A 16,367-nucleotide genomic window follows, 5' to 3' on the forward strand; every position below is an offset into this window, starting at 1 on the left:
AGCAAAAACGTATTTATATGAATGATGTTAATACAGAAATATTTTGCTTAAAAGGGAAATGAATAACCAACTAGTCACTGACACCTTTGTGGAGTTTGTGACAGCAACTATGTGAGCGTATTATAGACACTATGCCACAATAGACACAAAACGTGCATCTCTGTGAGTCTCAGCTTTTCATTGACAGCTTTTAATAGTTTGTAGCTGAAACCATTCGAACTCTAAAGACATTTTTGTAATAGACCCTGCCCCGCGCCCCTTCGGGATCCGCCCTTGTCTCACAAACATCACTCTAGCTCAGCCCCATTAATCACACAGGCTCATGGACGCAGAAGAAATATAAAAGCCAATGGTTCACCCCAGAAGTCTGTAGCCAAAAAACACAATGTTTAAAAGGTATTAAAAGTCCAAAACACGCCGGCGTTACGGTGGGACTCGTTGGGTTAAAGGGACTATACCGTTCCCTAACGCATCTTGCGCATGTATAAGGTTGGAATTCATGAGGTGAAAATGTAAAGTATTTAACTCACATCACTATCCTTGTGTTGCTTAGTTCCATTCTCTATACAGCACTTTCCCCCAGATTCTCCATTCTGGCAACATCCTTCTCCATTCTCTGATGCCTAGTGATATGTAACACATGCATTTAACAGAACTTGTTTCAAAGTTATCAAAAGAGAAAACTTGTTCATTTTGGTTAAGAGACATGTGCTTTGAATCAAACAACTAGCTTGTGGAAATAGGTTAAGGACATTACTCACATTACAGAAAGTTTTGAATCCATCAATGATCGGCCTGTAGCCAGTACAGCGGCAGAGGTTTCCTTTGAGAATGGGGTCAAAAAAACTGTCAATTACGTTTGAAAAAAGCTAGCGATGAACCTACAGCCAATGTTTTGTGGAGACCTTTGGACGACTAAAGATGATTAAAAAAATAATAATAATAAGAAATAGAGTATGTTTAATTTTTTTTATCTATAAAATATAAATGAATGACCTCCTAGAGCCTCTCTGATGTCTTCCATGGTAGGATGTGGTTTGTTCCTCAGTAAAGTGTACATGGACACCACCATGCCTGGAGTACAGAAACCACATTGAGAGCCATGGGCCTTGGCTATACGCTCCTGCAAGAACGTAGACATATCAGTTTTCCTTACAAAAAAATATCATCCAGCCACAATGAATGATGAGCTCCACTTGTAGGATTTAGGATCACAAAACCCTATATAACCGTATAGTAGGACCTACCTGAACCGGATGCAGTTTGGTCTTGGTGCTGCCAATACCCTCCACTGTTACCACAGCAGCTCCATGCAGTGTGCAGATGGGCTGCAGACAGGCGTTGACAGTGTAGTGGCTATAGGATCAGTGATCAAGGATATAACAAGCAGTGCCGTGTCCAATAGAATAGTGTGATGCAAACTGAAGAAGATTCCAGTCATTTTACTCCAAAACAATATTTCTCAGTCATTATATTTTGTGACAGTGTTATTTAGTAAAATATTAAATTAAATGGTTTGCTTCCCACATATGGTTGTGAGGGCACTATTAGAAAGAAAGGATACAGAACTCTGTTGTTGAGTTGGTCATATTTGGACACCATGACCGTGCAGGCCCCACATCCACCCCCTCCACAACCATACTTAGTCCCAGTTAGAAGCACTATATAGAGAAGAGACACATGTAGATGATTTTGGCTAAGCATTTTGAAATGACCTTCACTTTTTACCTTTATTTAACTAAGTCAGTTAAGAACAAATTCTTATTTTCAATGATGGCCTAGGAATAGTGGGTAAACTGCCTGTTCAAGGGCAGAACGACAGATTTGTACCATGTCAGCTCAGGGATTTGAGCTTGCAACCTTCTGGTTACTAGTCCAACGCTCTAACCACTAGGCTACCCTGCCGCCCCACTGCTACTCAACCCTACACCTTAGAGGCTGATGCCCTGTATATATAGACATGGAATCACTGGCCACTTTAATAATGGAACACTAGTTACTTTAATAATGTTTACATACTGCTTACTCATCTCATACGTACAGTATATACTTTATTCTATTCTATTGTATTTGGTCAATGCCACTACGTCATTGCTCGTCCAAAACTGCACTGTTGGCATTTCGCTACAACATCTGCTTAATATGTGTATGTGATCAATAAAATTTGATTTGATGAACATAGACATTATGTGCTGTTATTTACATGCAAAAAGGTGTTGTAATTTTGTTGAGGAAAAGTACCTTTCCTTCTGAGGAATTTGAGGAGCACCTCCTCTGGATCGGCATTCCTCTCTAAGATCTGAAACACACACACACACGCACACAGACAGAGGTCACAATCTATTCTAAGACAACCAAGCCTCTGTCTGTGAAAAAACAGTAACAAGGCATATCTACATCAGGCGAGAGGAAACACTCTGGAGAGTCAAAATTATATCATGGGTGGCTTGAGACTGCCATAAGATCTGCATCTAATCTATAGTGTTATCTGTGACTATAATCAGGACATTGGTGTGTCAGTCTGCTGACAATCATGTGCTTTACATAAAGGTCAACATTTTGAGGTGGGAGGACTGGGGGAATCTGTATCAATATATTGAATACTGTATAAGAAAATATTTCAGATGCAGAAAAACTGTAGATTATACATTTTAGAAAGCAGCCTTTTGTTTAATATTTTCTTACAGTGTTGAAATGATATGACTTCATCATACTAACCGTAGAAATAATAGAAAGTATCACAAACACAATAGACATTTACCAGACAACTGCATTGCGTTAATTACAATTATTATTCAATTGCATTTGGAACTAATGTCAATTGATCTGCTCAGCAAAAGGAAAATATACTGTCCTCTGCAGTTTGAAAATGTGGCCTAATGTTATTCCAAAAGGCCAGTACAGTATAAATGGTCAAACCAACATCTAATAGAGACTAAATAATGTGTTGATCCAATATGATTAAGCATAGTCTGGATCTTTTGCTCCATTACTGGCAAAATATCTGATAAAAAATAATAATTTAACTAGGCAAGTCAGTTAAGAAAAAAATCTTATTTACAGTGAAGGCCTACACCAGCCAAAGCTGGGCCAATGGGACTCCCAATCACGGCTGGTTGTGATACAGCCTGGATTCGAACCAGGGTGTCTGTAGTGATGCCTCAAGCAAGATGCAGGGGTCTTAGACTGCTTCACTACTCGGGAGCCAATTTGGTTGGTCAAAATACCAATAATAGGGCAAAAGATCAAAATTGGGCTACCTGTGTGAACACAGCCATAGTCACATATTAGAAAAAAAATATTTCTTACCTTTTGTCCATTTACATAGAAAATCAATTCACTGCAACTGTTGGGAGAGGACATCATTGATGTTTACTCAAAAGCAGCAATCTGAAACTCTGTCTTTGAATTATCATTTGTGGCAGTTTAAATACCTTTGGGATTGACCAACGTCACATGGCTTGAGCTTGACAATCATTTACACACATTATCAACGAAGTTATATCATGACAAAGAAACATTACATATATCCCCCCACCCATGCACCCACCCATGCACCCACCCATGCACCCACCCACCCATGCACCCACGCAAAGTCAGCTCTCAGGACCAGATAAAGTGACACCATAGAGCCATATTTAAATACGCATGCGTAGTTGCGAAAACCGGTCACAAGTTGGTTCTGGAAGGGGTATTTTTGTTAGGTCGATAGGACTGAATTCGGGTGTTTTGAATTTGTTCTTTCTCTAACCGTTTTTTTATCTGCATACATTTCGGTAGGTGACCTGCATACTTTGCACATTCGGTTGACAATGTAATCTACATGTGTCTGTTTAAACTAACATTGGCTAGCTAGTAAAGTATTTTATCTTAGAGTTATTTTTCCTGCATTGTTAGCTAGCAAGCACAACTTCGCTACCTAACAAACTACATGGCTAACATAACGTTGGCTATCATGTCGGAAGAACTGACTTTTTAGATATGGCACGTTGAAACACAGGCTTTATTTATCTGCCCACTGTAGAGCCACTTAGTTGCCCATTATATTTGATAATCAGGCGTGAATATCGACGTCCTTTGTTCCAAGTTTTGTTAGCATTACAGGAAATTGTGGCTTGTTAGCTAAAGTTAGCTGCTATGGGAGTTTCTCAGGTGCCACACGAACAAGCAAGGCCTGTCTGAACGGGCGCATTGCCGGAAGGTCCCCGTGCTCATACTAAAGCCTACCATCTTGGAGGGCAACTAAAGCAGGCTAGCTAACTAACTTCACCGAACTACATTTTGATTGTATTTTCTATTCATCATGACAAAGCCAGGTTACAATGTCAACTTTGAAAATTCTCCAAATTACCAGGTGTGGCTTGCTAATAAGCTAGCTAAAATATAGCCAGAACAAGGCATAGCATAGCTCTCGCATGGGCCTAACGTTACAGAAATCCTGTTGGGCACAGCACGTTCCCAACTAGCTATACATAGCCTGCTAATGTTGACTTATCTTGACGGTGCGCAATCAGACGTTAATGTTAAACTTTTTTCTTCCAGAGTGTCTTTTATGAATAATCAAAAGCAGCAAAAGCCAACGCTAACCGGCCAGCGTTTCAAAACGAGGAAAAGAGGTAAGTTGGGCATCTTCATTGTCGACCAATTTGCCTCTACTTGTTTGGTTCACCTAGCTGTGTCAACATGGTTCCGGCCGTGAAATTATGACATGTTTTTCAACAGATGAAAAGGAGAGATTTGACCCTACTCAGTTTCAAGAAAGTATCGTACAAGGCTTGAATCAAACTGGATCTGATTTGGAAGCTGTTGCAAAATTCCTTGATGCCTCTGGCGCCAAGCTTGACTACCGCCGGTATGCAGAGACACTCTTTGACATCCTGGTGGCTGGCGGAATGCTTGGTGAGTACAGATCTTTAAGTAGTGTTGCAAGTCAGTAGCTTTCATGGATCCCTTGCCTCCTTCCAAAGTCCCACCCATCTGACCTTCTTCTACAATGCGCTTTGAGGAGGAAAGAGGATTCTAGGGAAGTTTTAGATGAAGTGTAGTGTTGTCAGTTTCCATTCCATTTGGAAAGCTGCTGTTGTCCAGATTAGCGCACTGATACTCTTTCTCCCCCTTCACCTGTCTGCAGCCCCAGGAGGGAGTATATCTGATGACCTGACCCGCACAGAGTTCTGCCTCTTCACTGCACAAGAGGACCTTGAGACAATGCAAGCATATGCTCAGGTAAGAGGATGTGGAAATAATGTATTACTGCAAAGTATCTATATCAATGCTGTATAATAACACATTTACCACAGTGTTTGTTTTGAACCTGTAGGTTTTTAACAAGCTGATCCGGCGTTACAAGTACCTGGAGAAAGGGTTTGAGGAGGAGATTAAGAAGGTGAGACAGTTTGAACTCCTGCTTGGCAGTTGGCACTGATGAATGTTACACACAATGGAACCTGCATGGATTATTTGAATGGGATATTTAATTTTCACAACAAAGAACTAAAACATGTACCCTGCAGGCTCATTATTTTATCTACTCTGCAGTTGCTGCTGTTTTTAAAAGGGTTCACTGAATCAGAGCGCAACAAGCTGGCCATGCTCACTGGCATTCTGTTGGCCAATGGAAACATATCAGCTGCCGTCATTGGAAGTCTCTTCAACGAGAACGTGGTCAAAGAGGGTGAGTGTTTGCCAGCCCACCACTATCTTTACCTGGAACTGTCCAATAAGAGCTGCTTGTTTTTAATTTTAATTTTTCCCAAATGTTTGGTTATGGTGGCCCATTTACATTTTACATTTAAGTCATTTAGCAGACGCTCTTATCCAGAGCGACTTACAAATTGGTGAATTCACCTTCTGACATCCAGTGGAACAGCCACTTTACAATAGTGCATCTAAATCATTTAAGGGGGGGGGAAAGGATTACTTTATCCTATCCTAGGTATTCCTTGAAGAGGTGGGGTTTCAGGTGTCTCCGGAAGGTGGTGATTGACTCCGCTGTCCTGGCGTCGTGAGGGAGTTTGTTCCACCATTGGGGGGCCAGAGCAGCGAACAGTTTTGACTGGGCTGAGCGGGAACTGTACTTCCTCAGTGGTAGGGAGGCGAGCAGGCCAGAGGTGGATGAACGCAGTGCCCTTGTTTGGGTGTAGGGCCTGATCAGAGCCTGGAGGTACTGCGGTGCCGTTCCCCTCACAGCTCCGTAGGCAAGCACCATGGTCTTGTAGCGGATGCGAGCTTCAACTGGAAGCCAGTGGAGAGAGCGGAGGAGCGGGGTGACGTGAGAGAACTTGGGAAGGTTGAACACCAGACGGGCTGCGGCGTTCTGGATGAGTTGTAGGGGTTTAATGGCACAGGCAAGGAGCCCAGCCAACAGCGAGTTGCAGTAATCCAGACGGGAGATGACAAGTGCCTGGATTAGGACCTGCGCCGCTTCCTGTGTGAGGCAGGGTCGTACTCTGCGGATGTTGTAGAGCATGAACCTACAGGAACGGGCCACCGCCTTGATGTTAGTTGAGAACGACAGGGTGTTGTCCAGGATCACGCCAAGGTTCTTAGCGCTCTGGGAGGAGGACACAATGGAGTTGTCAACCGTGATGGCGAGATCATGGAATGGGCAGTCCTTCCCCGGGAGGAAGAGCAGCTCCGTCTTGCCGAGGTTCAGCTTGAGGTGGTGATCCGTCATCCACACTGATATGTCTGCCAGACATGCAGAGATGCGATTCGCCACCTGGTCATCAGAAGGGGGAAAGGAGAAGATTAATTGTGTGTCTGCATAGCAATGATAGGAGAGACCATGTGAGGTTATGACAGAGCCAAGTGACTTGGTGTATAGCGAGAATAGGAGAGGGCCTAGAACAGAGCCCTGGGGGACACCAGTGGTGAGGAGACAGATTCTCGCCACGCCACCTGGTAGGAGCGACCTGTCAGGTAGGACGCAATCCAAGCGTGGGCCGCGCCGGAGATGCCCAACTCGGAGAGGGTGGAGAGGAGGATCTGATGGTTCACAGTATCGAAGGCAGCCGATAGGTCTAGAAGGATGAGAGCAGAGGAGAGAGAGTTAGCTTTAGCAGTGCGGAGCGCCTCCGTGATACAGAGAAGAGCAGTCTCAGTTGAATGACTAGTCTTGAAACCTGACTGATTTGGATCAAGAAGGTCATTCTGAGAGATAGCGGGAGAGCTGGCCAAGGACGGCACGTTCAAGAGTTTTGGAGAGAAAAGAAAGAAGGGATACTGGTCTGTAGTTGTTGACATCGGAGGGATCGAGTGTAGGTTTTTTCAGAAGGGGCGCAACTCTCGCTGAAGACGGAAGGGACGTAGCCAGCGGTCAGGGATGAGTTGATGAGCGAGGTGAGGTAAGGGAGAAGGTCTCCGGAAATGTTCTGGAGAAGAGAGGAGGGGATAGGGTCAAGCGGGCAGGTTGTTGGGCGGCCGGCCGTCACAAGAAGCGAGATTTCATCTGGAGAGAGGGGAGAAAGAGGTCAGAGCACAGGGTAGGGCAGTGTGAGCAGAACCAGCGGTGTCGTTTGACTTAGCAAACGAGGATCGGATGTCGTCGACCTTCTTTTCAAAATGGTTGACGAAGTCATCTGCAGAGAGGGAGGAGGGGGGGGGAGGGGGAGGAGGATTCAGGAGGGAGGAGAAGGTGGCAAAGAGCTTCCTAGGGTTAGAGGCAGATGCTTGGAATTTAGAGTGGAAGAAAGTGGCTTTAGCAGCAGAGACAGAGGAGGAAAATGTAGAGAGGAGGGAGTGAAAGGATGCCAGGTCCGCAGGGAGGCGAGTTTTCCTCCATTTCCGCTCGGCTGCCCGGAGCACTGGCCCCAAATGAACATGGCTCTCTTCACTGGAAACTTTTTGTTAAATGGACACAGTAATTCAGGCACATTGTATGAACCCAACGTCTCTGAAATGAACATGTTTTTAGTTCATACAAAATAGTGATTTGAGTGCTGTTCATTGCAGGGTACCTGCTGCTTTGACTGTTGCTTTATGACTGTTTGCAGGAGTATCTGCAGCCTTTGCTGTCAACCTGTTCAAGTCCTGGATCTACGAAAGGGACATCAATGCTGTTGCTGTCGCTCTCCGCAAAGTCAGCATGGACAACAGGCTGATGGTAAAGCTACAATTCCTTACTTTATATATACCCCCCCCCCTCCAAGGATACCAATACATATAGAAGAGGTTTCCTCAACACAGATTAAAGGGATAGTTCTCCAAAATGATATACATTTCCTTACAACATTTCATGGCACTGGAGAGGATGGCTGACGTTTTATTGGCTCTTAACCAACCGTGCTATTGTTTTTCCCCCGCATTGTTTGTAACTTATTTTGTGCATAGTGTTGTTGCTGCTCCTGTCTCTTATGACCGAAAGGAGCTTCTGGACATCAGAACAGCGATTACTCCCCTTGAATTGGACTAAGAATTTTTCTTTAATGAGTCGGACAAGAGGGATTTACTCCAGTCACCTGAACAGGCCCTCATCCCAGTCATTCACAGGAGAAGGAGAGGTTTTGCGGAAGGAGATCGAGGTGCCTTGTGAGGATCCGGCGACGAGTGACTAATCTGCCTTTGCCATCCGTACTATTAGCCAATGTACAATCACTGGAAAATAAATGGGATGAACTAAAAGCATGTATATTCTACCAACGGGACATTAAACTGTAATATCGTATATTTCACAGAGTCGTGGCTGAATGACGACATGAGTAACATAAAGCTGGAGGGTTATACAAGCTATCGGCAGGATAGAACAGCAGCCCCTCTTAAAACCTCTTCAGGATAAGCGGGATGCAAATGTCTCAACTGGCCGGTTGCCAGGAGAAATGCAGAGCGCCAGATTCAAATAAAATGCTATAAAATTCAAACTTTCAAATCACATGTGTAAGATACTCAATTAAAGCTACACTCGTTGTGAATCCAGCCAACATGTCAGATTTTAAAAATGCTTTCTGGCGAAAGCATAAGCTATTATCTGATAGCTCCTTCATTCACTGCTGGTGCAGGCTATTACAACCCTGCAGGCGCTACACAAAATGCTGAAATAAAATATAAAACATGCATTACCTTTGACAAGCTTCTTTTGTTGGCACTCCAATATGTCCCATAAACATCGCAATTAATCCTTTTGTTTGATTAATTCCGTCCATATATATCCAAAATGTCCATTTATAAAGAGCGTTTGATCCAGAAAAAAACAGCATACAAAAACACAACGTCACTACAAAATATTTCAAAAGTTGCCTATAAACTTTGCTAAAATATTTCAAACTACTTTTGTAATACCATGTTAGGTATTTTAAACGTTAATAATCGATCAAATTGTAGACGGGACAATCTGTATTCAATAAAGAAAAGAAACCAGCGCTGCTTTTCACGAATTGCGCAACTCACAAAAGTGTCCCCAGTTCTGAGTTGGCCTACTTCTTCATTGCACAAAGGAATAACCTCAACCAAATTCCAAAGACTGGTGACATCCAGTGGAAGCGGTAGGAACTGAAAATGGGTTCCTATGAAATATCCCATGGCAAAGACAATACAGGAAACAGGGGAGGAAAAAAAATCAGTTAGTCCTCGGGGTTTTGCCTGCTACATAAGTTCTGTTTTCCTCACAGACATGATTCAAACAGTTTTAGGAATTTCAGTGTTTTCTATCCAAATATATGAATAATATGCATATCTTTATATTCTTGGCATGAGTAGCAGGAAGTTGAAATTGGGCACGCTATTTATCCAGAAGTGAAAATTCTGCCCCCTAGCTTTACGAGGTAGCGGTCTATGTATATTTGTAAACAACAGCTGGTGCACGATATCTAAGGAAGTCTCAAGGTTTTGCTTGCCTGAGGTAGAGTATCTCATGATAAGCTGTAAACCACACTATCTACCTAGAGTTTTCATCTGTATTTTTCGTAGCCTGCATACCACCACAGACCGATGCTGGCACTACTGCCGGGGACTTTAATGCAGGGAAACAAATCAGTTTTGCCTAATTTCTTTCATCATGCTAAATGTGCAACCACAGAGAGAATTCTATCCTCCTGATTCCTGCTTACAGTAAAACATTTAAACAGTAACCACCAGTTACCCGGTCAATAAAAGAAGTGGTCAGATGAAGCAGATGCTAAACTTCAGGACTGTTTTGCTTGCACAGACTGGAATATGTTCCGTGATTCTTCCAATTGCATTGATGAGTACACCATATCGGTCACTGGCTTCATCAATAAGTGCATCGACGACATCGTCCCCACAATGACTACGTGCATACCCCAACCAGAAGCCATGGATTACAGGCATCATCACTGAGGTAAACGGTAGAGCTGCTGCATTCGAGTGGGACTACCCTTGAAGCTTATAAGAAATCCCGCTATGCCCTCCAACGAACCATCAAACAGGCAAAGCATCGATACAGGACTAAGATCGAATCGTACTGCACCAACGCTCGTCGGATGTGGCAGGGCTTAAACTATTAGATTACAAAGGGAAGCACAACCAAAGCTGCCCAGTAACACGAGCCTACCAGACGAGCTAAATAACTTCTATGCTCGCTTTGAGGAAAGTGACACTGAAACATGCATGAGAGAATCATCTGTTCCGGTTGACTGATCACTCTCGCCGCAGTCGATGTAAGACCATTAAACAGGTCAACATTCACAAGGCCGCAGGGCCAAACGGATTACCAGGATGTGTTCTCCGAGCATGCGCTGACCAACTGGCACGTGTCTTCACTGACATTTTCAACATTGTCTGAGTCTGTAATACCAACATGTTTCAAGCAGACCACCATAGCACTCACATTAGTATCCATGAAGTGCTTTGAAAAGCTGGTCATGGCTCACATCACCATTATCCCAGAAACCCTATACCCACTCAAATTTGCATACCGCATCAACAGATCCACAGATGATGCCATCTCTATTGCACTCCACGCTGCCCTTTTCCACCTGGACAAAAGGAACACCTATGTCAGAATGCTGTTCATTGACTACAGTTCAGTGTTCAACACCATAGTGCCATCAATGCTCATCACTAAGCTAAGGACCCTGGGACTAAACACCTCCCTCTGCAACTGGATCCTGGACTTCCTGATGGGCCGCCCCCAAGTGGTAAGGGTAGGTAACAACACATCCTCAGTACCCTCCTGTACTCCCTGTTCACTCATGACTGCATGTCCAGGCACGACTCCCAACACCATTACGTTTTCCGATGACACAACTGTGGTAGGCCAGATCACTGATAACGACGAGACGGCCTATAGGGAGGAGGTCAGACACCTGACCTTGTGGTGCAAGGACAACAACCTCTCCTTCAATGTGATCAAGACAAAGGAGATGATTGTGGACTATAGGAAAAGGAGGACTGAGCACGCCCTCATTGACAGGGCTGTAGTGGAGCAGGTTGAGCGCTTCAAGTTCCTTGGCATCCACATCACCAACAAACTAACATGATCCAAGCACACCAAGACAGTTGTGGAGAGGCTACGACAAACTCTATTCCCCCTCAGGAGACTGAAAAGATTTGGCATGGGTCCTCAGATTCTCAAAAGGTTCTACAGCTGCACCATCAAGAGCATTCTGACTGGTTGCGTCACTGCCTGGTATGGCAACTGCTCGGCCTCCAACTGCAAGGCACTACGGAGGGTAGTGCGTATGGCCCAGGCTTCTAAACCGCTTCTACCCCCCCCCCCCCCCCAAAACCATAAGACTCATGAACATCTAATCAAATGACCACCCAGACTATTTGCCTCCCCCCCCCACGCTGCTGCTACTTCTTATCTATGCATAGTCACTAACTCTACCTACATGTACATATTATCTCGACTAACCGGTGCCCACGCACATTGACTCTGTACCGGTACCCCCTGTATATAACCTCACTATTGTTGTTTTACTGCTGCCCTTTAATTATTTTGTTTGTTATTTTCTTAACTGCATTGTTGGTTAAGGGTTTGTAAGTAAGTGTTTCACTGTAAGGTCTCTCTCTACCTGTTGTATTTGGCACATGTGACAAAATGTTATTTGTAAGCCACGTGTCATACTAATTCCACGGACACCCACAGACACTCAGCCTTTCGCCCCTCCGTTGTACTTGATTGATTTTAAGGTCACTAATTAGTAAGGCACTCCCCTCGCCTGCTTGTCTAGATCTTAATTTAAAGGAAAAAACAGCAGGCACTAGGCCCTCCATGGAATGAGTTTGACACCTGCTGTATGCAGTCTATGCTTTGGTATCCCTGGCACTGTTTCCATACGATAACATTTTAGAATTTGTGGCACATCCCATTAGTCATGGGACCGATATTAACATTTTAAAACCATTTTCAAATGATCTATAAGTGACTGTGCTTCACAATCAATTTTAGGTAGTTTTGGATGATTTGGACATGTGCGACGAATGCTAATCGGTCCCATTACTTTTTTAAATGCTGAAACGTTAGCATGGTGCGAGGGATACTTCACCAAAGCATGGATTTCTGTCATACCTTATCCGTAGACTGCTTACAGGGTAAGGCAGCAAGTATACTTTTGTAATTTGGGTGAACTATCCCTTCAAGACTAGTCATAGTCTAAAAAACATCTATGGCGATTGTCTGTTAAACCAGCTTAAGTTTTTATATATTGGCCTTTAGATTTAAAACAATAAATATTGAATAGAAACTAATTACTTGTATCAATATCTGTCACAGGAACTCTTTCCTGCCAACAAGCGGAGCTGTGAGCATTTTTCAAAGTACTTCACTGACGCGGGACTGAAAGAGCTGTCAGACTTTGCCAGGAACCAGGAGGCCATCGGGTCCCGTAAGGAGCTGCAGAAGGAGCTCCAAGAGATGATGGCCCGTGGGGACAACTTCAAAGATGTGAGACTTATTCTTATACCGTGGGTTCAAAATATTGGGACAGTGACACATTTGTGTTATTTTGACTCTGTACTGCATGCAGCACTTGGTTATTTGAATTACAATGACAGGTTCAAGTGCAGACTGTCTGCTTTTATTTGTGAGGGTGTTTTCATAGATCGGGTGAACCTTTTGAGAAATTACAGCACTTTTTGTACATAGTCCCCACGTTTTTTTTTATGGGACAAAGTATTGAAACAAATTCACTTGTGTATTAAAGTAGTCAACAATTTAGTATTTGGTCCCATATTCCTAGCATGCAATGATTGTAGTGTAATATCCAAGAAGACTAGCGGCTGTAATCGCTACTGAAGGTGCTTCAACAAAGTACTGAGTAAATGGTCTAGTAACCAGTTTTGCACTGTACAGTTCATGTAAGGAAATCAGTCAATTGAAATACATTTTAGGCTAATCTATGGATTTCACATGACTAGGTGCGCAGCCATGGGTGGCCCTGGGAGGGCATCAGCCCACTCACTTGGGAGCCAGGCACACCCATGGGGAGCCAGACCCAGCCAATCAGAATGAGTGTTTCTCCACAAAACTACTTTTATTATAGACAGAGAAACTCCTCAGTTTCATCAACGTACCGGGTGGCTGGTCTCTACCGATCCCGTAGGCGAAGAAGCCGGTGTGGAGGTTCTGGGCTCACATGGTCTGTGTTAGTGAGGCTGGAAGTACTGCAAAATTCTCTAAAATGACTTATGGTAGGGAAATTAAATTTCAATTCTCTGGCAACAGCTCTGGTGGACCTTCCTCTAGTCTGCATGCGAATTGCACGCTCCCTCAACTTGAGACAACTGGGACGTTGTGTGACACAACTGCACATCTTAGTGGCCTTTTGTCCTCAGCACACGGTGCACCTGTGTAATGTTTAATCAGCTTCTTGATATGCCCACACCTGTCAGGTAGATGGATTACATTGGCAAAGGAGAAATGCTCACTAACAGGGAAGTAAACAAATGAATTTTTTTTTGGTGCGTTTGGAGAATATCTGGTATTTTTTATTTCTGGCTCATGAAACATGGGACCAACACTTTACATGTTGCGTTTGATATTTTTGTTCAGTGTATATATGCTTGATAGCTGGGCATTGTTCATTGACGTGTTCCCTGCTGTGTTTAGATAATTGCCTACGTCAGGGAGGAGATGAAGAAGACCAGCATCTCTGAACAACTGATGATCGGCATCGTGTGGTCCAGTGTCATGAGCTGTGTGGAATGGAACAAGAAGGAAGAGCTGGTCTGCGAACAATCTATCAAACACTTGAAGGTAAATGTCTTCTGCGGTCTTGAACCGGTCTCTTGCCAAAAAGATTCATCAATGAGACAAACCTAGATGAGGTTAAATTAGTTGCTGCTTCGTTAATTTCAGATTAGCGTTTTTTGGAACTGTATAGTATTGAAAGAGGAGGATGGAGCGGTGCTAATATAGGCCAGATTGGAGCATGATTAGGTTTTAGTTGGCTGGTTTTAGTCCAGTCAACCACCTTGTGCCCCCCCCCTCCCTGTATAGCAATTTAAGAGTGTTGGGCCAATAACTGGAAGTTTGCTGGTTCAAATCCGCAAGACAACTAGGTGAAAATACTGTTGATATGCCCTTAAGCAAGGCACTTAACCCTAATTGCTCCTGTAAATTGCTCTGGATAAGAGCATCTGCTAAATTACTCAAATGTAGGTGCTTATATTGCTGCTTTGCCTGCCCCTGACATTGTGTCATTGCAACTAAGAATCTGTTCTTAATTGACTTGCCTATTAATAAAAACAGATTGGATGAATGGGAACTAATTGGTCCTCTCTCCACCACAGCAATAGTCCTCTCCTGACGGTGTTCACTTCCCAAAGAGCCTCTGAGATCATCTAGTCTCTAACTCTCCTATACCCTAACCCCCCCATCTTTCTCTCTTCTCCACAGCAATACAGTCCTCTCCTGAAGGCATTCACCTCCCAGGGAGCCTCTGAGATCATCCTGCTGGTGAAAATCCAGGAGTACTGCTATGACAACATCCACTTCATGAAGGCCTTCCAGAAGATTGTGGTGCTCCTCTACAAAGGTGTGGGCCCTGGTTGAAAGTAGTGCACTATAAAGGGAATAGGGTGCCATTTGGGATACAACCTGTGTGTGGTGGGCACATGTGACATGTTGTTTAGGTACCATGGTGTGCCCCTTATGGTGTGCACTCATTACCTTTGATCTGAACATTCAAATGTTCCGTGTTTTGCCTTCTCCCAACACAGCGGATGTTTTGAGTGAAGAGGCAATTCTTAAGTGGTACGCAGAGGCCCACGTTGCTAAAGGAAAGAGTGTTTTCCTCGAGCAGATGAAGAAATTCGTTGAGTGGCTGAAGAATGCAGAGGAAGGTAAAAAGAAACTGTTTAATAGTTACTTTTTTGAAAATGATCTTAATATTCATGTTGCTGTAAATTGTAATGTTCTGATTTGACTCGACTCTTTTCTGTCTTCCAGAGTCTGAGTCCGAGGACGAGGAAGAGAACTGAGAACTCAACCCTCCACATGTGCATTTTAAACAGCACAGTAGGAGCAGTAGAATGTTTTTGTTACTGAAGTGCTAGTCTCTCCCAGTCCTGTTTTCTTATTTTACCTTCTGTTTTCTTTCACCCCTGTCCAACTTCAACATTTACGTTTTAACTCGAGGGCTGTGACGTGAACGGTACACTCCTTATTACATTTTGTTTTTAACTTACCCTTAATGGTTCACACGTATTGTGAATTAAAACCTCAATCATAAGATTAACAAATGAAGTGTTGATTTGTTTGGAAAGGAGCAGAAATTACCCCCTTTTATTAGTATTACTATTATGCCTTCTGTGTTTTGGAAATGGAACATTCCACTTGATTAAGATGCTCTATTGATGTTGCTACATCCAGTCTGATATCCCTGATACTGCTGTAACTGTTAATATTGCAGCAGTGCGCCTTCTTGCTATGTGACTTAAAGGCACGCTAAAATGACAAGTCATTGCCTTCTCGCCAAAGGTTTTACCCGGTAGCCCTATCCTCATGTTAGCTCCTTTCCTGACCTTGGCCTTTTGGACAAACCTGTAATGAACAGTTGAATTGGTGATCGGATGAACGTTGTGCAGTGACTCATCTTGGTAGAACCACCTCTTGACCTGACTGACATCCTCTCTGGACGATGCAATGCCAGCTAAGTAATATTGGTTAATTTCTTTAATCTGATTAAACCAATAATTTTTTAAAGAAATAAAGATGACTAAAATTCTTATTCTGATTATTTATGGTATACATTTCTTGTATGTTTGGTGTGTAGCATTGCGATCAATTACTAAACTTATGTGCCTGCTGTACTAATACAACTCCACCTGAGGTCCCAAATGCACACACGGCTTAATGTTATTACTGGGTAAACCTGATTTTAATGAACTACACAATCCACAGTAAATGGTCTTGACTGATTTTCTAAGGCTGTGTTTACACAGGCAGCACAATTCTGATCTTTTGC

At 43.4% G+C, this 16,367-nt stretch overlaps 2 protein-coding genes across 2 annotated transcripts in view; one reads left to right on the forward strand and one right to left on the reverse strand.

The window, feature by feature from the left end:
• The window catches only part of aox5 (aldehyde oxidase 5), a 28,338-nt gene extending 24,809 nt beyond the window's left edge, over positions 1 to 3,529 (reverse strand). The window contains exons 1-8 of the mRNA XM_064970955.1: positions 3,435 to 3,529; positions 3,310 to 3,346; positions 2,242 to 2,299; positions 1,565 to 1,661; positions 1,248 to 1,356; positions 997 to 1,123; positions 762 to 823; positions 531 to 623 (exon numbers count right to left, since the gene is read on the reverse strand). Coding sequence (XP_064827027.1) covers positions 531 to 623; positions 762 to 823; positions 997 to 1,123; positions 1,248 to 1,356; positions 1,565 to 1,661; positions 2,242 to 2,299; positions 3,310 to 3,346; positions 3,435 to 3,478 — 627 coding nt within the window. The 5' untranslated portion in view covers positions 3,479 to 3,529. The remainder of the gene's footprint in view (positions 1 to 530; positions 624 to 761; positions 824 to 996; positions 1,124 to 1,247; positions 1,357 to 1,564; positions 1,662 to 2,241; positions 2,300 to 3,309; positions 3,347 to 3,434) is intronic.
• Positions 3,530 to 3,644: 115 nt separating this feature from the next.
• On the forward strand, positions 3,645 to 16,130 carry LOC135543580 (eIF5-mimic protein 2-A-like). The gene is made up of 12 exons (XM_064970957.1): positions 3,645 to 3,776; positions 4,543 to 4,616; positions 4,723 to 4,899; positions 5,132 to 5,226; positions 5,321 to 5,386; positions 5,539 to 5,674; positions 7,995 to 8,104; positions 12,674 to 12,844; positions 14,009 to 14,155; positions 14,798 to 14,936; positions 15,121 to 15,243; positions 15,350 to 16,130. Exons 2-12 carry the CDS (start codon positions 4,553 to 4,555, stop codon positions 15,379 to 15,381), a joined length of 1,260 nt encoding a protein of 419 aa, XP_064827029.1. The 5' UTR covers positions 3,645 to 3,776; positions 4,543 to 4,552; the 3' UTR covers positions 15,382 to 16,130.
• The last annotated feature ends 237 nt before the right edge of the window (positions 16,131 to 16,367 follow it).

The sequence above is a fragment of the Oncorhynchus masou genome, chromosome 7 (genome assembly GCF_036934945.1).
Source record: "Oncorhynchus masou masou isolate Uvic2021 chromosome 7, UVic_Omas_1.1, whole genome shotgun sequence".
NCBI lineage: Eukaryota > Metazoa > Chordata > Actinopteri > Salmoniformes > Salmonidae > Oncorhynchus > Oncorhynchus masou.

Bases quoted from the DNA above. Each gene is read 5' to 3' on its own strand.
- LOC135543580 (XM_064970957.1), top strand. From the start codon at position 4,553: ATGAATAATCAAAAGCAGCAAAAGCCAACGCTAACCGGCCAGCGTTTC. The intron at 5,675-7,994 runs GTGAGTGTTTGC...GACTGTTTGCAG, and splicing joins CGAGAACGTGGTCAAAGAGG to GAGTATCTGCAGCCTTTGCT. The intron at 15,244-15,349 runs GTAAAAAGAAAC...TCTGTCTTCCAG, and splicing joins GCTGAAGAATGCAGAGGAAG to AGTCTGAGTCCGAGGACGAG.